Genomic DNA, 25,047 nt, shown 5'->3' with positions numbered 1-25,047 from the left:
TTGCTCGAGGAGCTCGTCCCGTCTGTTATGATTGGCCAACCCACTGTAATTGGCGTCATCTGGACCGTTTATGCTGAAGCATGCAGGCCACTTTTGCCATCCTCATTGGGTGACAAGTGAGGAGATACGCCCACCAAGGTATCCGCGCTTCCAATCAGAGAGCAACTTTCCGATTTACTCTAAATGTTATTTCTCCAGGAATTTCTGAAATTGTGGCCGCTTTGTTGGGCAAATACGCGGTAGAAGCCTCCCTGCAGTGTCACACTGAGTTGTGAAAGTTAAAAGCTGATGTGTAAAAAATTCACTAAGCAGTTCTCCAGCTATAAGCAAAAGTACTGGCTGGGCGAACAGAAGTGGTGCAACCTCGACTCAGTCCCGAAACTATTGGCCGGGGTGCGCTTGTGTACGAAACGATAGCCCAACCCAACAACCCGCCTCCCTCCCCTCCTTTTCCAGCTCGCTCACTCGACTCGCCTGCAGCACTCGCCTTGTTGGACAGGTTTCACTTCAGAGATGGCTGCGAAAGTGTGCAGGTCGATACTTCTCTTGTCCCGGAGCAGCGGAGCGGTGGCAGCCGGCTTCCCCGCACTGGTTGTCTCCTCACATCGACACCACCAGCACATAAAACCGGTGAGTCCTCGGACCGTAACGCGAATAAGAGCTGGTGTCGCTGGAGAAGTAGAGTGGGAAGGGGCGGCGAAGGATATGAGGGGGTGGTGGGTTACTACCGGAGAAGGGTATTCGTGTAAGATGGGCTAGATTGCTACGGAAGTAGATTTTCGATCTTCTTGAGATAGCTGCTGGCGCTTGCCTGCTGCGGTTTGGCGATGTGATATAGCTGTGCACTAGATCTAGCTAATTTAACGTATGGCTACTATTTGTAGTTTGTAGGTAAGCTAACTAGCTGCTATAATCGTGTGCTGTACAGTCACCACGTCCATAGGCGCGTACCCGCTCCCTGAAAGCAGACTGACGGTACAGTGCAGATTCAAGGAACCCTTGCTGTAGCGCACCACTGCACTGGTAGCTATTGCTCAATGTTTGTATGATTGTTTTATCTTTTCCATTTCGTTCGATCGCTTAAGTTACTCAGTCAGATAGCTAATGTTATGCATTTGTGATTGCAGTGTTTGGGATCTTGTCACAGAATCACCTTGGATGTAACCCTGGTGTACCAAGTTTAATGTTGCGATTGCATGCGCGGTACAGTGGCTAGCCAGCTTACTAGCTAATATAAATAGATCTGTACTTCATCTAGTACTTCAGACGCAGGAGCGGCGCTTGCGGGAAATTAACTTGCTCCGTGGCCGAGAAAGCGGTGCACGGTATGCCTCGCACCATCTCTGTCGCGTGTTGACCCCCCCAATATACTTGCTAATCTATTAAGACTGTGTGCCCCCCACCCACCCAAAGTGCATTGCCGAGCCGTGCTCTGCCTCTGCAATGTGTGTGTGTGTGTCAGTGCGGCAGTAGCTAACTCCACAGCGTGTGTACGTACAGTCTGAGCCGCGCGCCTCCAAATAGGCATATAGGGTACTACAGGCAGGAAAAGCCAGCCAGCGCAGGAAACACTTCTGTTCCACATTTATGATTATGTCAGACGTTTTACCCAACCCCTCGCCCCCTCCCTCTCGGAACGTGTTTCCCCTATAAGCGGGGAGCTCCAGGATTTCCCGCACCTTCGCAGGGCCTGGGAGAAACTCCGCGAGTGCGCTCTGCCCGCCTGTTCTGTTCTAGCCTACCGCTCCAAACACTCGCAGAATCGTAATTGTGTTTGCATGCTTCTGTCGATATCTCTCAACAGAGCAATAATTACATCCCCCAGCCTCGCCAGCGACAACGGCCGCTAGCGTAACGCCGAGCCCCTTCAATATCTGCCAGCTAGCCATAGGAAAAAAATGGAAGGAGGAGGGAAAAAAATAGAAAGGAAGGAATGAGGAAGAAAAATTATTGCAGTGCATTCCCTGGCCGCCTGGACCAGCCAGCAGCTTTCCCTGCTGTAATAGAAATTCTCCCTTTCCTGTGGAGAAAGAAGCTTGCCAGGGGAAACCTGATGTTTGTTTGATGACTCCAGAATAAGACAGGGCCACCCATAACTGTTGGACTGGGCCTTAAGGATGGGTGAGGGGAGTAGTGAGCAGTGGTCCATAGGCCCAGATGATTCAGAGAATAATGGCAAACTTGTGCCTGCTGGTTCAGCGGATTAGATGGGTTCTCTTATCGCTGCTGGTGTTACCCTCACTCTCGCCAACTGGTTCTCCAATGCAGCAACCCTGAGGCTTTTGGACCCTACTGCGAAGGGCCATCTCAAAGCTATAGGATCTCCTCTGTCCCTGGTCCACTGGGCAAAGCAGTATGTCTGCAGTCATAAGCATAATGGGGAGAAATGCTGTGAATGGAGGTCTGAGGGGGTCCTTGCTGTGTAACTGTGTTTCCTCTCTGCAGTGGGACAGTATGTAACCCTGATGTTAGTGGCAGGACAAATACACTTAAGCCTCTAGCTGAGCATGCGGGCAGCTCTGTACATAAAGTCAGTTGAGTTTCGAAAATCTGTCATTCCGGCTTAACTGAAGTTATATTTGTCCCTCTCCCGGGCCAGCAGTGCACTGCTGTCATTGTGCAGTTGCACAGCCCATTGAGTGTGTGGTATTACAGTGACAGTGAGGCCGTCACAGCTGTATGCAAATCTGACACTGTAGATGACGTGGACTCTGTCCAAAAACACCTGGCTGCAACGCTGTCATGGCCTTTAGCCCAGGAAGCCCATTGCTGCAGCCATAGGCGTAGATTTAGGTAGGGTTGGTAGGGACGTGTCCCTGCCAGAGGTGGAAAACCCCGGCTTCAGAAAGTAAAAGTCCTCCCACGTATTTGTTCCACCCATGCACTACACCAGCTGAATTTAATTAGCGCAACTCAGCGCCAGGTACAGGAGCTAATTAGTGAAATCACCTTGTTTAGTGAATGGCTAGAACAAATACATGGTAGGACTTTTACTTTTTAAAGCCAGGGTTTTCCACCTCTGGTAGAGACACATCCCTACCATCCCTACCTAGATCTACACCTGTGGCTGCAGCACAAGTGAACTGTCCACTGCTGTGCACCAGTTTTCTCTCTGAGGGGGGTTATTGACTAGGGGGCATTGCTCAGATGTGTGCAGTGAGTATGACCAAGTGATCTCTAGAGTCATGACTAGAGGATCATGGAGTCAAGTCTCCAGTGCAAGACTGATGTTTTTTCCTCGGGGGGGAAGGGGGGGATGGGGGGGGGGGGTGCTCACATGCAATAACTTCAGTATTGACCTGCCTGTCAAATAAAAGTGTCCAATGCAGATAAGTGAGGGAAAGTGCAGACTCATTTTATTAACAGGATCTGCTGAGCATATAAACAGAATGCATAAAGAAGGCAAAGAATCGCGCTGTGAGAGCACTGCTTGCTTTGGTCCACATGAATGCAGAATTTCCGCCTCTGTTCCTCGTGTTCGTCCGTCGCAGCGTTTCCACACAGTCCAGCGGGTTGGGGCCGCTCCCCCCTCCCTGTCCCCACCCAACGATGTGTGCTCTGGAAATCCGGGCCAACGCGCGGGGGTCACTCAGCGCTTTAATCCAATCAGGATTGTTATTACTTAATTAACCCCTGCCGTCTTAATTGATGCGGGAGCCGAGGATCGCTTCAGTAATCCGGAGTAGCTGGATAAGGGGCTGTCAGTTTCGTTTGAGCTGACTGAATGACTGACTGCCTCGTACTACCGACCCTGAGAGCTGTCTGATTGATTTACATTTACATTTACATTTATTTAAGCAGGTGGTTTATGATAAGAATGGTGTCAACTGATTGCGGCCTATATAGGCCCGTGTACTGGCCCCTGTTAATATAATTACAGTGTTAGGGACAGATATTTAAGTTACTCATAAATCCCACTGAATGTTTAAGATGTCAGTTTGCACCCTTTGTGTGATTAAGGAACTCCCTACAAAGGCAGCTGATGATGTAATATGGTAAAAAATGAACCTGAATGTGATTTGTGATTTTTAATGATCGATATGTTATTTCTAGTCAAAGGAGCATTTAAAACATTAAGTCAGATGGTTGTTCTGTGAGATTGATTGATGTTTAAAATTTCTGATCAATGGGGCATTCACATTCAGTGCAGTTTTCAGACAAGGCATATTTGATGAGTCTCTTCACATTGCAATTTAGTTCTAGTGTTTGATTTGGTCAATGAATAACTGGTCTTGTGGATACCATAGTGAAAGCAATTTTTGGCTGCATGTTCTGAGCGTAATTAGCGATGTAAGTAATTGCAGTGCAATTAGTGGCTGATTTGAGACGTACCGGATGAGTGTATTTTCTGTTGTCTGGGTCCTGGAGAATAAGATGATGAAGTAGTCAAATAGGATTTACAGGATTTTTGTGATGCACATAGATCCCTATGGGTCAGGTTCTCTAAATTCCAGGAAAGACAGAATTCCCTCATTTTTTTGTTTTTTATGTTAATATTGTATATATCCCTTTATTATTTTCTGTCCTCTTCATACATATTATATACAGAATGTGCTCTGGCAGTGGACTGGTCATATTTTCCCCAGCAGTGTAGACAAATTAATTTGTTTGGGCCATTCCATGCCAATGGTATAACACTAATAGATAGCCCATCTGTCTCAGGTTCTCCTAAAACAAATTAATCAGAATATTTTTTGACATGCTGTGCTTAGAATTTGTAGCTATTTAGAATAAAACCCTTCAAGTTATGACCTAGCAAAAAAATTAACGAGGTGAGATATTAACCTTGTAGTAAAATCACCCTAGGCTCAACTCTACCTTCATGTCTAGCACCTCATTCAGCTCATAATGACTAGCGCTTTCCCAAAATAAGCATCTGTGGTTCCTGGCTCACATTTAGGAGGGTTGTCAGATAATGGGTCAGCGGACATGTTTTATTCCACTTCAGCCCCACCCTTTAGCTCGTGGGGGGGGGGGCGTTGAATGCTTAGATGAAAGTACTGCTAAAAATACGTTAGGGACCAGTGTTACAGATGCTGACTTTTTGCTTCCAGCACCCCTGTTTACTTTTTTACCAACCATTCCTTGGATAGATGCCAAAAGCTGTATGAGAATCAAGAATAGTCATGACACCAGCTGCTTTTGGATTTTTGACAAAGGTGCAATTGTATTTATGCAATGCTCATCAGACTGGCATCTTTGTTCTTTTGGCATGGTTTAGAATTGCGTGGTTGGAATTGAGCCTGTGCATAAAAATATGTGTGTAGTGGTGTTAGCTTCAAGCTCAAGGGTCAAGAAAATAGATACATTTATTTTGCAATTTAGAATTGATTTGTTGTGACACCAGATTTGAAATTCAAAAGGATCACTTAAAAATGATTATGAAGCGAGGCACACTGTGGGCACATTCTGAACTCTGTGTGCCCAGAACACCAGGTGGTGGGTCTGATTGGCCACCAACCTTGTACACTCTGCATGCGGTGTGACACACAGTGGAATGGGGGGTGGGGGTTAGTGTGGAAGGAGCAGCGGTTTTTGGCGTGCAGAACACAGGGTTCCACGCGCCTGGAGGATGAACGCCGGAGTGGCTGACTGAGCAGAGACGCAGGGCCGCTGTGTGTGTGTAGGGCGTAATGTCCCGTGCTTTGACGATGATGAGAGATGAAGGTGTGCAGTGGGGGTGGGGCATTCGCGCCGAGATGGGGTGGGGGGATGGGGGAGTGGTGTGTGGCCTCAGCTGAATGCCCAGTGTCAGCTCATTCATCTTCCCCATGCCTGCCTGCCTGCTTTTTTGAGGGGGGGGGGGGGGGGGGAGGGGGGGGGTGTAGTCATTTATCGGGGAATCCAAGTTTCCCTTAATGACAATCTGAGTGGCTGCTGCTGTGAATTTACTACTGTAGAGGAAGTAAATCAACTGTCTGTGACTCATCGCCCCGCAAACGAAAAGCAGAAATCTGTGCAGAAATCTAAATGATGTACACATCAAATGGCTGTTTTCTTCTGATAGCCTGATAAGTAATGGAAAATTTCAGACTCTTAATTATTTATACACAACCTCTTATTTACTCTTCTGAATCTCGCAGTGGTTCATCTAAATTAGGGCATGCGTTGCTGTTTAGGCTCTGATAAATTTAAAGTAAAGTAATGTAATGTGACAGTAACAGCTAGTGAGAACGACGGACCCATTCACTATTATGGCTCTTTGCTGGTGGAAATTCAGGCCACGTGGTTCTGCTGAGTTGTTATGGTAATGTGTAATAGCTGACTTTATATTGAATAGCGTTTTTCTGTGTATTTTAATATCAAATGGACAGGTGGCAGAGTGAATATGCGGATAGATGTGTGAGGGAGCTTGTTTGACCTTTACCGACTGTCTTATCACAGGCTGGCCGGTGATCCAGAACTCCATTGATTGTGCAATTCAGATGATTTGACTTTAAAATCGTGCTCTGCCGATGCCAGGAGTTCTTTTGCAAACGTTTGCATAATAGTCGCCCAAGATCCCTGGGGGCGAGAGGGGTCGTTCCTCGCGCCGCCCCCCGTCCGTGGGTCCGACTCCTGGATGGCGACGGCTCTCAGGTTGCGGGCCTGGTGTCTGGCGGTGCGCTGCTCTCTCTGGCCTGCGCCCTTCTTCTCAGGACTCCATACCCTCATGCCGCCATCGCTACCCGTCCTCTCTCCTTAGCGTCACTCAGTCTCTCCTCCTCCCGCCGCCTGCTTGGCTCTTGCTCTCCCCCTCACGCTTTGACAGCTGTTGGACAGGAAGAGGGCTGTTGATGGGGTTGCGCTAGGGACTGAGCCAGGCGTGCCCGCTGCAGACTGGCACTCGAGTCTGTGCGACGCTGAACTGCTTCCCCTCAGAAAGGCACCCAGAGGAGCCTGATAAACGGGGAGATGGATGAGCCCGCAGCCTGAAAAGAGAGGTTGCATGGATTGCACAAAGCCAGGCAGGAAGGGATATCAGCTGAGGCTTTCCGATCAAAGCAATCACAGTTCTGCAGGGCAGCAGTGTAAAATGGTGCCTTGCAATGCCTGTACCTGAAGGTAATGGGTTTGAATCCTGAAGGTTAGAGTTAGGCCTGTCATGCATTAAACAGCATGCCTCACTTCAGTGAAATTCCCAGCTGTATAGCTTTGGTAGTGGGTAAGGAATAGGAATGCTAAATGCTGTAAGTCACCCCGGACAGAGGCATCTGTGAATGGGTGTAATGTTCAGATTCGCGGAGTACCTCTTGGCTGTGTCCGTCATCTGCAGAGAACATAGAATGGGCACCCGATCCTGATCCCTCCAGGCTGCGAACGTTCTGCTTTCCCTCTCCACCTCAGATCCTAATGATTCATCTGAATTAATGTTCTCGATAGAGAATGAAATGACTTTTAATTTTGTGTCCAAACGAATTACCTTTTCAAATTTGTGCTGTACAATGGAGTACAGAGGAGCCAGAATGTTGACTTTGAAAAACATCTGAATTTCAGTGTGTCCTTCTGCGTGATGTTTGTGTTGGGTTTTCCAAACTGGGGAACTCAAATAAATGTGTCAATGGAGCTTTGAGAGTATTGCCTCCACTCAACCCCTCACCTCACCCACACCCCCCCCCCACAACCCCCCCACACACATTAGTTGTTCCTGTCCCTATCTCCATACTACCCCTGTCATATTGATCCTCATTTCTCAGGTTTATTTAATTGAAAACAATAAATGAAATCTGACAGGTTCGATTCTGGGCAGTTCATCATTTTAAGAGCCACTGAAAATCCATAAAGGCTTCAGCCAATCCCGCGGCAGTAAGCAAAAAAGCAGACACCCCCAGCCAAACAAGGGAGATATGGGAATGAGGCGCGAGAGCAATGAACCACACAGCTGTGTGTTCTGGTGTCCAGCTGGAGAGCCTCTGGGTGGGAGCTCTGCAGCATTGTGGGATACATTTCAGGTGCCAGAAAGAAGAATTTGTAAAGAGGTCATTTCCATAAACTTAACAGGGACTTAAACATTTTACACCACTAGGCCAACTGAACTTTAATCTTACAGATTGGGGGTAGTAAAAATTTTCTTTGAACATTTTGAAAGCGGTTGAAATGTAGTGGTTGAATACTTCATCAACGGCTTGCTAGCCACAATAGCTAAGTGTTGCTAGCTAGCATAATTTACCCTCCACAGGCAAGTCTACTCCCACTGCCTACCTAGGGGAGGTGGTGCAGCAGACTTGCATTCCAAATGTCAGCTGATGGTAAAGAAATCTTCTAAAGTTAGATTGTTCTACTGTGTATCCTTTGAACAGTTTCTGCTAATCACTGGGCCAGCATGGGAGCTGAACAGCAGAAGACTTAGCCAGCTAAACATGCAGGCAGCTAATAGTCGACGTGTACAGTTTGCAGAGGACAGGTGTGTGAATAATCCTCAGGTTTGGCTTCCCTATCAAAAGCAGCTCAGTCTTCTGCGGCATTGTAGGTGACAGGGCTTGGTGACTGTTGCCGTGCACCGTAGCTGGGCTGGGTGTGTGTCAAACTCTGTGTGTGTTTGTGTTTGTGTTTGTGTTTGTGTGGTTTCTGTGAATGTGATTACACATCCAGGTAATGATGTGAAATGTGTGTATCCCGCAGTCAGATAGCAGGAGGGCGGGTGGCCTAGCATGGGGCAGGTGTACCACAGCCCTCCCCCACGGCCACTGTCATGTGACACGGTTGTCTCCACTGGGGCCGCAGCAGCTGTTCCAGGGAATAGCGTCAAATAGTTCTAGCTTTGTTTTATGATCCAGCGGGTTCTGTCTTCTAGAAAGAAAATCTTGATTTATAACCATTATTCACAAAGCAAGAAGAGTTTTTCATTAACCTTTATCACCCAAAGCAGCCGTCAATCACACTGTAGTTTTATTTCCTCGTAAATGGAAATCTGTCATGTTTAATGACAAATGTATCAATATGGAACGCGATCCTTTTTGATGCTAGCCTAGAGGAGCTACAGTAGCCCTGGAGATTGTACCATTGGAGGGAGCTTATTGATAATTAGGGTAAGTTATGTTTTTCGTGAGGCCGTCTGCAGCATGCTAGAGCCAGAGATCATTTTGTCAATGGCATGACTTCAGCTCTTTTTAGACAGTGTCGGAGATCTCGCCTTTTCTTATAGAGAGGGAGAGGAACCAGTCAAACACAGGACTGTATTTTTCTGCTTTTTCACTACATATGATCAGAGCATGTTTCGGGGGAAAGTGTTTCCCTGTCAAAGGCACTGACAAGAGCCCCCTCTGTGTTTGCACTGTCATTAACTGCAGTGGACTCACCCTGGAGAAGCTCTGTGTCAACAAACATGCGCCGGCGTCCACGTTTCGATCGCCCCTGCCCTCCCCCTCTTGCAGCTGTAGCGCAACACAACCTGCCCAGCCCTCGGCTTTTGTTTCCCTTTGTTACCTGAAACAAATGGGCTCGTCTCATTTGACTGCATGTTCAGACAAGTAGCTCCGTTCTTCCGCCCGCCGTTCCCCACGCACTCAGACGTCCGTTGCGGGCTTGTTGACTTCCCGTTGGCTTCTTGCTGGCCTCCTGTCGGCTCCTGTTGGCCCCCTGCTGGCCCGTTGGCCGGCATGTCCAGGTTCTGATGGGAGCCCCTCTGCTGCTGCACTGCTTTAACGGAAACGCATGCCTTCCTCTGACGAACAGTTAAGACTTTTTAAAAGGAAATGGGGAGGGGGGGACGCTACGCTGAGAACCCAGTCTGATTTAATTAGCTCCCATATCGGAGCAGGAAATCAATAGATAATTCACACATGAACTAATCGGTTCATAGAGCTGTGCTGAAATGGGGGGGGGGGCTGGAGGGGGGTGCCTTGCTGGCTCAGCAGCACAGCATTGAGGGCACTCAAGTCTGTATCTGAAGGTCATAGGTTCAAATCCCTCCAGCAACAATGCCAGTGGTGAGTGTCCGTTGCAGAATGTAGTTCATTTTGAATGTGACTCGCACAGAAAGTGAGCTTCATTGAAGTCTGTTCACTGAGCCTATAGTTTAATTTGATAACATGCTGTAAGTCTCTTCATTTTGGTGTCTTGTAACCTCCGCTCCCATCACGAAAGCCAGTGCACCGCCAACGAACACACGCAGGAGCCAGTTCAAATCAACGGCTTCAATAAGTGGACACCGGGGAGGACGGTTTCGCTGACGTTTGGCTTGATGGTGGTGACAAGGATGTGTTGGCGGACGACATTTTATAAGCGGTAAAACAGATCTGTAAATGCGGCTTGAGTGCAATAATTATAGCTGTCAATCACAGATGAGCCAGCCCCAGTGTAATTACTTTAATGCTCGACCAGGGAGCCTAATTTGAACAATTAATCCTAAGGCTGAGCTCCACTTTCAGTGGGGCTATATGGAGGCGTAACAATCTTCGTTGAGTGTGCTCCCTCCATATGCTGGGAAGGGGGTGGACGCCTCCAGGACACGTGCCAGCATTGCCTCGATCACTGGGTGTTGCCCCAGTCTCTGATGTTTAAGTGTCTGACCGAGGACCAGCTCCACCCACAGCCTGGCCTTGAGTGTGCCCGTCACACTTGCTGGGCTTTACGTCACAGCCGGGCTGCCAACCAATGGCATGCCGGCAGGGGACTGGCTACGCCGAGGGCTTTGGGTTTAAGCATCGTAGGGGTGGCCAGGCTGCTGCTGTCCATGTGAGCGAGGTGCTCCAGTAGAACTGGCCCAGCGGAAACCCTGTTTCAAAGCCGTGTTTAGCTTACAGGCACTGTGCTGTAGGAAGTGAGGGAGAAAGAGAGTGGCAGCCTGTGGGAGATTTGTGATGGAAAGAGGAAGGAAGTGGATAAGAGGGCCTCCCATTTACATAGTGACAAAGAGGGCGGAGGAGGAGGGAGAAAGGTGACTGCAGGGAGGAAGCTGATGTGTGAGAATGGTGGATCTGAGTTCATGACGGGAGAGATAGTGAGAGGGAGAGAAACTGTCTGAGAGAGAAAGAAGCCACCGATTCTGAGAAAGCATGCAGGCTTCTCGTACTGATTCAGCACACGGTCTGAATATGCTGCTGAGTTCTAGGCTTCAAGGGCAGAGAGTTATATAGATGAGTTTAGATAGCTAATATTCCATTACTTTAATCTTCAGGAGAGTCTGTGTGTGTGTGTATGTGTGTGTGTGTGGGTGTGTGTGTGGGGGTGTGTATGTGATTGTGTGTGTGTATACGCATCTTTTCATGAGTCTGTGTTTGCGTGCATTTCTCTGCTTACATGTCTGTTTGTCTCTGTGTATCCCTAGGCGAGTTCATGTGTGTGTGTGCGCCTTGGTGTGCATGTCACTCCCTGTGTGCCTGCGTGTGGGTGCGTGTGTGATATCAGTGAGCTGTCGTGCCCACTTCGTGTCACATACACGAGAGCACATCTCAGGTACGCAGATGTGATGGAGGATGAATTAAAAAACAGTGCAGGTTTGTGGTCATGTGGTGCCTTTATGTTACCTAATGCGTACACTAAAAATAGGAAGTTTAAGATGCAAGAAATTGCCGCGGCCTTAAGCCATTTCCATGGTGACGAGGCCGGTGGCAGGAGCAGGCAGGTAGATGGCAGGGTGTTAGTCCCGTTTGAGAGGCGTGGGGGCCAGATGTCTGCCGCTCTCATTTTGGGGAGGTAATGAGCGCTGTTTTACATTGTTTGTTTCTCCGGTCTCTGAGGGAGGAGCAGGACGAGGAGCAGGCGAATGGTGCTGTCAGACCCATCAAAGGAGCGGGAGGATATGCAGCCTGGCTCTCCCTCCAGCTGCCAATCAGCCACGAAATACGGCTCCCTTGGAAGAGCTCGCACACACTCTCGCACTCGCCAGCTCTATTAATCCATTTTATTCACACGCAAACACAAACACACACACACACACACTCAGTCCCTCACACTCTCACAAACTCACACACATTCAGTCCCAGGGACAGATGTTCTGATTCATTGCCACATACTCAGGACTGTCATTCTTTGGAGTCTCTCTGGCAGTGTTGGACAAGGTGGTCATTCGCTCATTCGCTCATTCACTCAGCCACTTGCTCACTCACTCACCCATTCACGGCTCTGCTCAAAGTAACAACAGAACTATGCGTTGGATGTTTACATGTTTTGATTTATGCTTGGATAACGTGTCAGAGAAAAATTTCAGAAGTTTTTCTTTTTTTATATAAAAATGCACAGAATTTGACTGTGACGACTTGAAGGTCGAGAATTCCATTACATTTTTTTTTTTTTTATTCATGAAAACTTGTTGGCTTGGCAGGACCTTAACCTCGAGCTGAGCAGGGACAGCTGGGCAGGGCCTCACCCCCGCTCTGACATGGGCAGACCGGCTCCACTGCTCCAGGATTAGTCTGCTATTTATCAGCTGGTGGTAACCTGATCCCAGCCCTGGCTGAGGAAACCTGTGTTTGTGTGTGTGTGTGTCTGTGTATGTGGCACTGAGCTCACAGAGAGATAGGGGAGGAAGAGAGGGAAAAGAAATGGAGAGAGGCGAGAAATAATGTTTAGAAAACATCACCGTGTCTGACAGGGCTCCGTCTCTGAGTCACACAAGGGAAGACCCAGGGGATTTCCCCCTCTGGCAGGAGACAGTGAGTGAGGGAGATGTATAGAGAGGGGTGACTGAGAGTAGTTTTTTGACAGAAGAGAAACATAACGGGTTTGCCCTTCCTCTGCATTCTGGTTTTTCGGGCCTGCAGCTGTTTTTCACGTTTAGACGCATATTTTTGGTAAGGCTAACATTCCCCAAATTCCATTTAAGGGCATCTTCTCACAACAGAGTCTCTGTCCCTCTGTGTGCTCCTCTCATCTCTGCCTTAGAGTGCAGACATAATGGTGCTTTACGGAGGTATTAATAATTATTTTGACCTTTTTGTGATGATACAGAATGAGTGAGTTGGTGGGGTTGCTGTGGTAACAGTCGGATTGCGAGCGAAAGGTTTTTCCACGGGTCGGCGTGTTTCTGCTGTAGGACGTACATTCTCGCTCTCTGTCCGTCATCCCTCTCTCCGCTCAGAGAGGCCACCTCTCTCCTGCGTCGTTGCGTATGTGCACGGAGCTGTCAGACAGATTGCCGCTCGCTCAGAAGCACATAGTTAAGGCATGCGGTCACCGAGCAAGAGAGCACGGTCACACAAACCTACTTACAAGCATGTTCGCACACGCCCGCACACATACGCACAAACCTACTGACACACATGCTTACATTCAAAGACACACACATACACGCACAGATATAGACTCTCTGTGGTTTTGAACAGGATTGGGTGCGCGTGTGTGTGTGTGAAAGAGAGGGAGAGAGAGAGAGAGAGATGATTACTCATGTTTGAGACTGAGGACACATGTGCTGGCCTGTCTTGTTCTTTGATGTCCCAATAAAGTTATTTAAACAGAGGACGCCTCCCTGTTCTCTCAGCAACATTCCTTCAGCTCCTCCCCAACCCCACCCCCACCACTGAGGTTAGGAGAGTTCCTGTCTCTCTCTCTCTCTCTCTCTCTCTCTTTCTCCGCCCCAGTCTGTCTCTTTACAAGCTGTGATAGACAGCTCTGATTGGTTTTTGTGGGGACTTGAAAACACTTCACTATACATGTTTAATGTAAGGAGGACAGAAGTGGACTTGGAGCCTGCCTTGAAGGCTGCGCAGGGAAGAGCTGTCCCAAGCACGTCCGGTTCAGTTCATTGCCTTACACAGACTCTGGCATTAGGCTGGGTTGCACAAGCGCAGTGCTTGAGGACAGAAAAGTGTAACGCTCTGAGGAGCTTTAATGTAATCAGGTCCCTCGGTAAACTGACACCGTTTGTCTGGACCTTGAGGATGTGCAGACCCACTGACAGTGCAGGTTTGTCTCTCGGACCGCAGTCTGGTGTCCCTGCAGGTGCCAAAGAACCACATTCATTTGCCTGATAATCTCTTGTCTCGGTGTTCTCACATAGCTTTGCGTATGTACACATTTAAATGTCTCTTTGTTTGGTTCTGTTTGAGGCTGAATGGACCGTTGAGCACTGATTGTGGATCTGGGGGTCAGTGCAGTGGCTTTGTTCTCTCGTACATCACTGCACAGGTGTGAGAGACAGAGACTAAAAGCACTGCTTGTTTCTGTTACAGGTGCTGTGCTGTGTGTGTGTGTGTGTGTCTGTCTATATGTGTGTGTGTGTCTGTGTGTGATTGTCTGTGTATGTGTGTGTGTGTGTGTGTGTGTTCGTGTTCTACTTTTGTCTCTGTCTCCCCCTCAGGTCCACAGCTCAGCACTCCTAATTTATTGCTTTTGTCTCCACATACCTCTTAGCATTTGTGTGTGTGTGTGCGTGTGTGTATACAATTGTGTGCATGTTCACATGCCTCCAAAAATGTGTATGTGTGTAAGGCTATATTCTCTGTGTTTTCATCTCCCAGGCACCGCTAACATATCACTGGGCTGCACGCTCCTCTCCTTCCTCATTCTCTCTCCCTCCATTTCCTCTCCTCCTCGGCTTCTGTCGCTCACAGCTCTTCTTTACCCTCCCACCCCGGCACCTTCCCTCCCTCTCTCTCCCTTCCCTGCATCCCCAACTCCCTCACTGGGAGGGAGACAGAGAGAACAAACAAGTGAAAAAAGAAAAGGGATGTGTCTGGTTTCAGGCAGGCTAAAGTGTGCGTGTTTGTCTCCTGACACAGTTAGGCCCGCGCTCGATCCACTCGCTTCTTGTCCCTGTTATTTATGTGCTGTTTCTCTGTCCCCCCCCCCCCCCACTCAGCTTTATTTAGGTACATATTTGTTGTGTGTGAAGTGGTTCTGTGTGGGTGTGTGTCTGTGTGCATATGTGTGTGTGTGTAGTAGTGATTATGCGTGGGTGTTTGTGTATGCGTGTAGTGTTCGGTACAGTCTGGGGATGGTGCTGCATCTCCTAGTTCTTTCATAATGAATGGAGTCACTTTACAGCAGGTTCATTCATCTCCACTGCTACATGCAGCGACTGCATGAGGCATTCCCAGGCCTGCTCCCGCTGTGGAGAGCCTGTGTGAGTGTGTGTGACAGCGCACGCCTGGATCACCGTTTGCGTGTGCGTGTCCCTTTCAGTGTATTTAATGCAGCTGAAGTGATACTTTTGAGGGTGTTGCCCCCCCAAGCAGGTGGAAGTGCCCGGCAGACAGTAGCTATGGCCGCGGGGTGGGCGGACATGAGGATCCACAACGGTGCCATTGTGTAACACGACCTGCTTAATGTGGTGGAAATTTCATTTTGCACTCTCTCCCTTTCCCCCTTTTCTCTCTGTGCTAAGAGGTGGAGTAGATCACGAAACCCCCCCCCAGCCTCCTGCTCCTTAAGGGCAGACAACTGTTCTGTTAGAGTGTGATGAGAGCACTCAGAAACCGGGGGGAGAGAAGCTTGGTAGCAGTGCACCACAGCAGAAAGAGAACTAGTCTTGGGACCAGATGGTTGCAGATTCAAAACCCCAGCAAGGCAATATTTTATGCTTGAGAAAGATATGTAACCTGAATTGCCTCAGTAAACATCCAGCTTGTCAGGCAAATAGAATTAAGTCATGAAAAGCTTTTGAGGATAACAACATCTTGCAGCTGAATTCAGTGAGATTTGGCTTTAACCCTTACAATTATTGGTACTCTGGTTACAAACCATACAAAAGTCAAAATAAGCCTTTTTGGCCTTGGACATCATAAACAATATTAAATAGTTTACAATTATCGTTAAAGATGGCAGTTACAGTGATAATTTCCTAATTTAACTCCCCTGTTGAGATCAACTTTAATGTTAAAGATATTCAACTTTAAAACAAATTGTAAGTTAGACAGTTCTCTAACCAGAAATGTAATCAAGCATCATACAGCTTTTGGAGGTGTTTGCCAAGTATTTAAAAACCCTAATAAAGATGTTAACAACAAAAAAAAATCTGAGATTTACCTCAGAAATACCATCTTAATGAGACCCTGGTGACAGGAAAAAGGAGATGCCAATAGAAGTCTGCTGACTGGGTGACCAAGGTTTCCTTGTATTTATATGGGAGGGTAACCACGAGGAGTCTCATGATGACATTTAGGCGACGATTATGCTGCAATGGCTGATTCACCTGCACATTTAGAGTAACAGTTCTCTGGAGCACATGTTAGCTTAATACAAGCTATCAACATGTTTGGCCAAAATTGTGGGTTACAGTGACACACAAGGTAGGCTGTCTGGACATTGCTTTTACATACTTATAAGATTAAGCTTTGTGTATTTATCTTATTAAATTTTTAATGTTTGTTGTTATCATATGTGATCATGTTCATGAAGTATTTTGTTTTAAACAATTTCTATGTAGGCATTATGAATGTGGGATAGCCACTGACTGTTTGACATGGACCTTTGAATGGAGGAATCTATATTCCGATGGCTATGCAGTCACTGTGTTCAGTGTGTTGTTTCTTTATCGTACCTTCTACATGATGTGACAGAGATAAAGGTGTTGTAATATAAATAAGGGCCTCTACATAGAGAAGGGGAGAGTACAGGATTGAATGCAAATGTTTACGCCTGAATCTTCAAACCATGTTCCATGTTGACAGCAATTGTATATCTTACTGTCCCTACAGGCTGTTAAAAAATGTCGAGTATGTACTTATATGTACAGCGTGTCACCATAGCCGAGAGTGCCTGCTAAGCGAGTGAGTAATCATACTAGAGAGAGATAGAGATCAGAGGAATAGAGAGAGAGAGAGAGAGAGAGAATGATCGGTGAGGGGGGGTCAGTTGTCTGCTGGTCCGCAGGACTGCTTTCTTGTTGCAGGGAGGGTGTACCCACTCCCTAACCTTGCACAGCGAGTGTTTCCTGAGTGCCGACAGCGAGCGCGTAATGGATCCTGTCTCCCGGTGAAGGCAGGCCTTTTTTCCTTTGTGCTGCGGAAGAGGTGCACCATGGGAGATTTGTTGGCCAGATTGGAATAAGGAAGAATGTTACAGTCGGGAGGGGGGACTAGAGAAACGGGGAAAAGAGCAGCGCTGTAGCACAGCACAGGGACAGGTGTGTTTGCCAGAAAGCGTCTCCTTGGCAGATACGGGCACGGGCTGTCCGTCTTGGACCAGCAGAACTGCAGGTGTGCGCAACCTGGTGCACTGTAGGACAGCTGACAGGTGTAGTGACCGGGCTCCTCACCCATGGACACTGGCTGGACGTTCTCTGGCCGCCGGGTCAGCGGGCACATCCAAGCGGTGCCCGTTGGTCCCCCTCTCCTTCGCCTGCCGCTAAAGGTCACAGTTCCACAGTGACGCGGTGTCCAGAACAGGAGGCGAGGCGGAGCAGAGACCCCCGGGAAGCGTGGGAACAATGGCTGCATCTGCAGGAGCGGCAGATGGCCACGGGCCTCATTCTATCAGCAGACTTTGCTTTTAGCCATCATTTATTCAAATGTGCAAGGTGTGACGGGTACTAATGACTGCTGCTAATAGATTTCCTTTTCTCCGGGCCTCTGGCTTCTTTCCCCTCTTCTGTCACGCAGAAGGCCGTGCAGAATAATTCGGTGGGGACTCTGGGCCTTGTGAAGGGCGTTTGTTCCCCCACAGTCACAGTCCTGTGTGAGCTGCTGGGTGTCCCGTGTCAGAGTTCACCCTCATTGCCGCAATGTTCCCCCACAGTCACACTGTAGTGCACCTTTTCTGTTGGGGGTAGACTGTTACACCCTCAGTGTACACCTTTTTAACACAGTTAAATAGTACTGCTGAATGTGTGAGCAAACGTCCCATAGGTAAACTTGCATTCCCCCTGCACATACTATGCTCTCCTGTACATAGCTGATCAGAACCCCAGATGAAGCAATGCAGGTGTAGCACATTTACTCAGGCGAACAAGTGTCCGCTGCCCCACTCCCGGCAAACGAGCCACCAGCTCTCTGGGAGGCTCAGGGATCAGGGGGTCAAGGGACCCAGCTGCTATCTGACCTCCCACGACCTCACACCCCCTTTTTTTAAACACGGCGGCGTCATTCGCTCCACCCTGAGGCGCTCCCAGTGCTGTCGCCCTCATCGGTCAGTGTCATCCCCTGAATGTGTCTCTGCGGGAGATCTACAGTCTCTTCAGCCTGCTCTGCGTTTGCATGAGGTCTGCTGATCACTGTGTTCCCTGTGTGCCGTTGAGAAGGAAAAAAAACAGCCCTGTGCTACTCTAAGTGCCATTGTGTTGTCTGGAATGTGTATTTTCACAAGTGTAACAGGACCTCACTTGTGATCTTCCGATTCAGGTTCATATATAGAATGATACTTTCACTATTGGGCTGTATGTGCTGGTGATACACAAACACACACTTTAATCAGACCAAATCCACTGTGTTGGTATTGAAGGAATACCTGGTATGACTCCCAGGTGAAAGTACTGTATGTTGTTCATAACAGAAATCTTAAGTAGTACAATAGTACAAAATGTACATTTCCCACCTTGGTTTATAAATAAATATATATAATAAATGCATAAATATTAAATTCATTTTAGGGCGAATCGTTTGAAGTTTTTTGTCGTAAAACGCTTACTCATTGCATTACATTACATTATTGTAATTTAGCAGATGGTTGTATCCAGAGCGACTTACATAGGTGACAGTTTTATCCATTGATACAGCTGGACTCAGCCCTCTTCTGTCCATTGGCTCTGAGTCTTGTGTAAAACAGACCTGCCCTGGTGTAACATTAAACTGACGTAAAACGGACGAATGTTCACATTGGAATTTTACCAAAGCGTGTTCCGCCCTTGGGTGAGCGCACCTGGAGAGCGGCAAGAGGCATTCAAGGCAGTCGGCACTGGTGTCAGGTCACAGATGCCTTAAACTGTCGTGGTAATGCGACCTGCCGGATCAAATACAGCTGCCGTGTCAAACAGTACAGTTTAGCGGCTTTTAAGGTGAGGGCGAGCGTGAACATGAGGAGGCTGGACGGATCAGACTTACATCACTGCGCGTTGCAAGGTCCAGGGAGTCCGAACTGCCAGGCTTTCATCAACTCGGTCAATAGATCAATATATCTTTGTCCCTATGGCTAATTCGTCATGCATTGTATTGACGTGGGGCGTGAAGCACATCTGTGTCATGAGTCCCACTGGTTGCACCGAAGCAGGTGATTTTGTAAAAGCGAGCTGAGAATATGAGCGCATGTGCGTGCGATTGATGGAGCTGGAGCATCGCTCTGGTGAAGAGTTCCCTGCATTACCTCGTATTCGTGCCAGCACTAGTATGCCCTGCCAAAAGCAACAAAAACAAAAAAACTGGTGTGCAGCACTCCCCACTAATGTTTCCTTTTGTTTCAAGAAAAAATTTGCTGAGAAAAACCACTTACAGGCCTATGCAAGTTTTTGAGGCACAGTTTTTTTTGCAGAGCGCAGTTAAGTGTCACAAATTAATTTCTCATACGTTTGTGTGAATGAAAGTACCAGGTGGTCCATCTATCGTGCCTGATGATAACCAGAATTCAGACAGGCCGCCCATGCACTGCGCAGAACCAGAACCCTTCCAGCACAGCCGTATTGACGTGTTGCCGAGGAGACTGTGACAGTGCCACTGCTATAATCGCCGGAGAGTCGCTGTCTTTTCAGCGTGACAGCTGATCAGCGCAAATAGACTGGGTGTCCCCTTCTGGGCCGGCTCTGAGGAAGGCCTGATAGCAAATGGAGGGAAAACGTTACATAATTGTCCCTTTAAGAGTGAATGTGGCTACCGCCAGTCACAATTTAGACTTCGATAACTGAAGGCGGTGTGAGATGTTGGTATGTTGCATAATTTTGGAATGTGAAAAAGTGAACTAACTGCACTTTGGTAGGCTATTCTCTATCAGCTAAATGTCACGAATCTCTAGTATTTCTGGATGTAGTTAGCTTGTCTGTAAATTAAGATTTGCTTTCCCTTTATGTGTAGCCTATTGTTCCTCCAAACAGCTTGTCACTTCGCATAAAAGCATTATTGAGGAAATGAGTAGATGAAGTAACTTGAAAACTTCTGCCAGAAGTGACAACTTTTTAGTATTACTAAACCGTCCCAAGACACCTGTGTATTTTTCCACAATCACTACCCTTAACAAAATGCATTGCGCATTGCATTTCCAAATGAGTATTTAATTCTGAGCGGAGTTGTATTAGCTCATTGCCTTACGGTTTAGCAACGTATTCTGAAATTGCTACTTATGCTAAGCTTTTTAACGGAATTTTAATAGATAAATGTGCGAGATTGTATTCATTTATGTCTTTTAGATATTCTTTCTCACTATGACTCACCCGTAGCTGACCTCACAGCATAATATTTGTTGCCTCAAAACGTGAGTTAAAAATGTGTGAAATACGCGCCCACGCATTGAATCGATACGGCCAAAAGATCACTTTGTAGACCGACATGAAACAGCAGGGAGCGGGCAATATCCAACAAAGCTGCAATGACGTAAAATTCTTCAAACGAGTGTTTAATTCAAAGGGGATCAGTTATTGTACTTTTCGGAAAAAGAAGACGGCTTACTTTGAGAGGCAGTGTGTCCTCCTGAAATTTTGGAATTTTGAAATCGGTTCGTATCGCCTTGTGATTTTAGCATTTACTCCAGAAGAGGAGAGAATGCACATCCTTGTGTAGGCTTCAATGTGGACGCAGGACTTTTTTTTTTTTTTGAGAAGAAGAGAGACAGAGAAAGAGAAACGTTACACGCAAGTATAAGTAAACCAAAACTACACCACTGTACCTTGCGGTCGCCGCTTCTGATTGAATCCACTTTCTCTGAACTCGCAAGAGGACAGAAGGAAATCTCTTTGCTCTAGGCTATGTTTAGTCCAGTGGGGTTCACTCAGTGGGGCAGAGTTATGAGCGAAAATAATCAAACACAGAAATGAAATACCAGCACAGAGATGCCGTAAACTGCGAAAACTGCCTTTATCTCAATCATAAATTTACCTCCTGCTCATTTTTTTCCTCTCCCAGCGATCACTGATACACATTGCAGAGGTTAAGGACGAATACACGGCTGTCGCCCGGTCACGAATTCTTGTCACCAGAAGCTTAGCATTAGAAGAAAATCGTGTCCAATAGGCAACACACCGTGTGAGTTTACACTTCCTTGCTAAAGGAGGACGACATGAAGTAACATGAAACCCATTGTAACACCGTTACTGTCAGATTAAATGAAGAGTGTAATCAAGGTTTTAGGTGGACCCGCAGTGCCAAAGTTTGCCATCAGTCATGTCAAAACAGGTTGCACAGAACTGTGGACAGAAGTCATTGCATTAGAACTGTGTGTGTCCGTTGTGAGGCTTGTGAGGAAAGCAGATGGCCAAGACAAAACTTTTAACATTAGTATATATGGAGTAATAAATACCAGTAATTTAGGAAGTGAACATGTTTATGTAATCCTGGGTCATGCAGTCTTGCCATCTTCATCAGATGTACAGATAGTGGAATTCAGTCAGTGTCTGAGTGTGTCAACAAGGACGTTTATACAGAACACAGGCTGAGGCCGGCTTGATTTCATTGTCAGAAGCTCTTCGCCCTGACTCTGCGGGACACTGTCTTCCTGCCTGTGTGTTTCCGTGTTGGCTGTGACTGACCTACACAATTCTCATGTTGTGAAGAGGAATTGGGTAACTAACTCCTCCCTTTACAGTATACTCAGAGGAAGTAGCGTTTTTGAGCTGCCGTGTGAGGTAGAGGTTAGAGAACCACTTTCACCACCAGAGGATCATGTTGCCGTAGTGGACAAGGAAGGGCGATATAAGATCAGCAGTAGGGTTTAAGAAATAAGAAGCTCAGCATAAGAGTTTAATTGCGCAGTCAAAGGCGTAATCTAACAAAGCAAGGACTGGTCTAAGTAATGCAGGCTTTCAAATGAAAGGATGTGGTTCCTTTTTGGAAAGCAGACTGACACATGCTGCTGGTTGCAAATAATGCATGTGGAGGTTGTAGTACTGGGCGAACACTGGTGGGAGATTTATGGGCCAGGGTGTTTCAGAGAGATGACCTATGGTGTGGGGGGGGGGGGGGGGGGGGGGACAAGGGATAGAACTGAACATCAACTGAACTGAACATCATTTCAGTGTTGTTTGCATGGTAGTGGAGTTGTCTGTGTGAGAATACAGTACAGAGCTCATCAGTGAGGTGTCACTGTAGGGCTGTTTGAATGTCGTTCAGCTGTTGGTGTTGTATTTTTTTGCGAGGTCACTGTGCCAGGGAGATGGTAGCAACGTCATCGACGATGGAGGGAGACACGGAGCGGGTTTGCAGGGGGGGTCTGGAGCGTGTCGGTGTGGAGGGAGGGCGTCCAGGGGCCACTCAACAAAGCGCCGCTTAATTGCCATTTCAAGGTTGAGTGCCTTAAGTGCGGTGACCAAAAGTGGCCTGTCGACATGGTGACTGTCGACATGGTGACTCCAGCTCTGTTGACAAGCTGAACGCTCCGGTCTGTTGCTGGACCGCACTAGCAGGTTATCTAATCTCCAACCTCTCTCCCTGTCACCACACTTATGGCCTATATTTCCACATGCTCTCTCACGCCAGCAGCTGATTGTTGGCATGCCTTGTATCTCTCTACCATCTCTCTCTCGCTCTGTCTCTTTTCCCTCTTTCTCTTCCTGCCGAGGCAGTGTATCCCCAGATCTATGCGCAAATTGTATCTCTGCTCTCACTGCCTGCTCCTTAAATGGACTTTGAAGATAGCTCCTTCCCCAGGCATGCGGACACTCATGTGCTCACACACAGACACACGCACAATCCGTCTGAAGGGGCTCAGAAACTTTGATGTTTGTGAAGTTGAAGGGTAATTAAGAGACTGTGAGGATGAGAGGACTTAATTGGTTCTTGGATATGAAACAGCTGCAGGTTCTTACTTGACAGCGGGACAAGAACAGGAGAATTTACCCTCCTCTTTTGCTGTTTCAGCCTAATTCCAAAGTCTGCTTCGCCACACAGGTCGTACCTCCTCTTAGCAGGCCACACACTGGGACACCCAGGACAGACAGTGTCTTGGTGTCTGGAGTGAAAGCCTGGTGCCTTTGGTGATTACATGGTCTCTTTCTATTGGTGACTGCAGCTTTGGCAGACGATTTTATTGGTGGATACTGTAACCGAGTGGAATTCTGACGGTGGCAGTAACAGAGTGCAGTTCTGCTGGTGGATTCATGATGAGTGTGGCACAGTTTCCAGTGTTCCTGACGTTGAGATTGAGGATGAAAGTGTTGTGTGGGACGTGAGAGAACACAGAACCAAGGATGGAAGTTCTCACATCATGGCAGCAAAAATTCCCCTTGTCTTGCGGAGAACCATTTTAGCTGGAGTTGAGATGTGTTTGCATTAAGGTCTCAGGCAGACTCGTTGTTGAATCGAGTATGAACATTTTAGTAAGTGTTCAGGACTCTACATGGAGAGTGTTGTGACAAGGCAGCTCCCTTTGTCTCCTGTTTGATTCCAGTTGAGATGTCAGGTTCTGACAAACCCTGTGTCGGGGATTGTCAGCTTGATGTTCTTCCCTGCACAAACCAGCGTGGTTGTAGCTCAGTTACTCTGGGAGTTTTGGCACATAGACCCCTCATTCAGAAATGTTATTGGCCTCTCTCTCACTTTTTTATTGCGCTGCACCATCAGGCTCTTAAAGTGAGTGGAACGCTAAGACCTGCTCCAGTGTGTCTTTAGTCCCGCAGTGCAGAATTATTATGAAAGCTTTAAAAGAATCTCCTGACTTGACATTATCAGTATATAGCCTGTATTTTTTCTCTTGGATAGGCATGTTTCACTCTAGGGTTTCATTTTGGTACTGTCCTTTGCTGACACAACGCTAGCTCTCTCTGTATTCATTCCAGTGCTAACATCTGTGAAGGTGATTCACAGGCCAGATGTTAGAACAACTGCTCTGTCATGTGACCCGTTGTGGGTCGTTGTGTGTGAAACGGGATAGACTTTGGCGTAACCCTCTCTGGTTTTCTCGAACGTTGGCACATGCATTTGTAACGTGGAGATCTGAACGGAGGCAAAATCCTCAGAGTGATTCCAAAGCAAGACACAAGTTGCAGGCCTAACGATCAGTCCACACCCGTGAGTGGTGTGAACATCTGTGTTTGTGTGGCCGTCCATATCCGTGACTGTCCTTAAGTGTTTCCTTCTCTCTGCCTGCAGGAGGTGCTGTCTGTCCCCCTCGCCCATCAGACCTTTAGGAGAGCACATGGGCTGCGGCCGACACCCAGACCATCCGTCTTCGCCCAGCCTCCCACATCCCTGTCACCTCAGGTCGGTGAGAAATGACTTCCTACTGCAGCTAGTGGGCGAGCAATGGGGTAATGTGTGTGTGTATATACAGTATGTGTGTGTGTGTGTGTGGATTAGTGCAGAACTGAAAACACTGCAATCTTGTGCGTGAACACACTGATGTGAAGAGCTCTCTAAGCCTCCTTTGCAAATGCCTTATTCATTAGCCCGGGAAGTGTGTGCGTGTGTGAGGATGAGTTTGTGTGCGTGAGGCTGCCTCGCTGTAAGAGGCCTTGTGAGAGTAAGTGACAGTTTTAGCAATGACCCTGCGTCTCTGTGCCTGTGCGTGCTAGCGCCCACACATCGCTACACACGTGTGTGCGCGTGTGGCTGCGTGAGCATCACTGGGCTCATGTGTACATCCTTACTGCCCCGCTGTCCGCCTCTGGGCATGTGCCAGAGTGCGTCTGCGCAGTGCTGCTGATCCCTGCATATGCCTGTGTGTCTGTGTGAGTGCGTCTGCGCAGTGCTGCTGATCCCTGCGTATGCCTGTGTGTCTGTGTGAGTGCGTCTGCGCAGTGCTGCTGATCCCTGCATATGCCTGTGTGTCTGCGTCTGCGCAGTGCTGCTGATCCCTGCGTATGCCTGTGTGTCTGTGTGAGTGCGTCTGCGCAGTGCTGCTGATCCCTGCATATGCCTGTGTGTCTGCGTCTGCGCAGTGCTGCTGATCCCTGTGTATGCCTGTGTGTCTGCGTCTGCGCAGTGCTGCTGATCCCTGTGTATGCCTGTGTGTCTGTGTGAGTGCGTCTGCGCAGTGCTGCTGATCCCTGCGTATGCCTGTGTGTCTGCGTCTGCGCAGTGCTGCTGATCCCTGCATATGCCTGTGTGTCTGCGTCTG

The 25,047-nt window shown here is 47.8% G+C and overlaps 1 protein-coding gene across 1 annotated transcript in view; it reads left to right on the top strand.

Annotated features, from left to right (window-relative positions):
- Positions 1-464: 464 nt before the first annotated feature.
- Positions 465-25,047, top strand: part of mcu (mitochondrial calcium uniporter) — a 54,556-nt gene continuing 29,973 nt past the window's right edge. The window contains exons 1-2 of the mRNA XM_036547501.1: positions 465-630; positions 24,081-24,191. Coding sequence (XP_036403394.1) covers positions 514-630; positions 24,081-24,191 — 228 coding nt within the window. The 5' untranslated portion in view covers positions 465-513. The remainder of the gene's footprint in view (positions 631-24,080; positions 24,192-25,047) is intronic.

The sequence above is a fragment of the Megalops cyprinoides genome, chromosome 15, assembly GCF_013368585.1.
Source record: "Megalops cyprinoides isolate fMegCyp1 chromosome 15, fMegCyp1.pri, whole genome shotgun sequence".
Classification (NCBI taxonomy): Eukaryota; Metazoa; Chordata; class Actinopteri; order Elopiformes; family Megalopidae; genus Megalops; species Megalops cyprinoides.
Note: the sequence above shows the minus strand (reverse complement) of the source record. Positions and strands in the feature narration are given on the sequence as shown.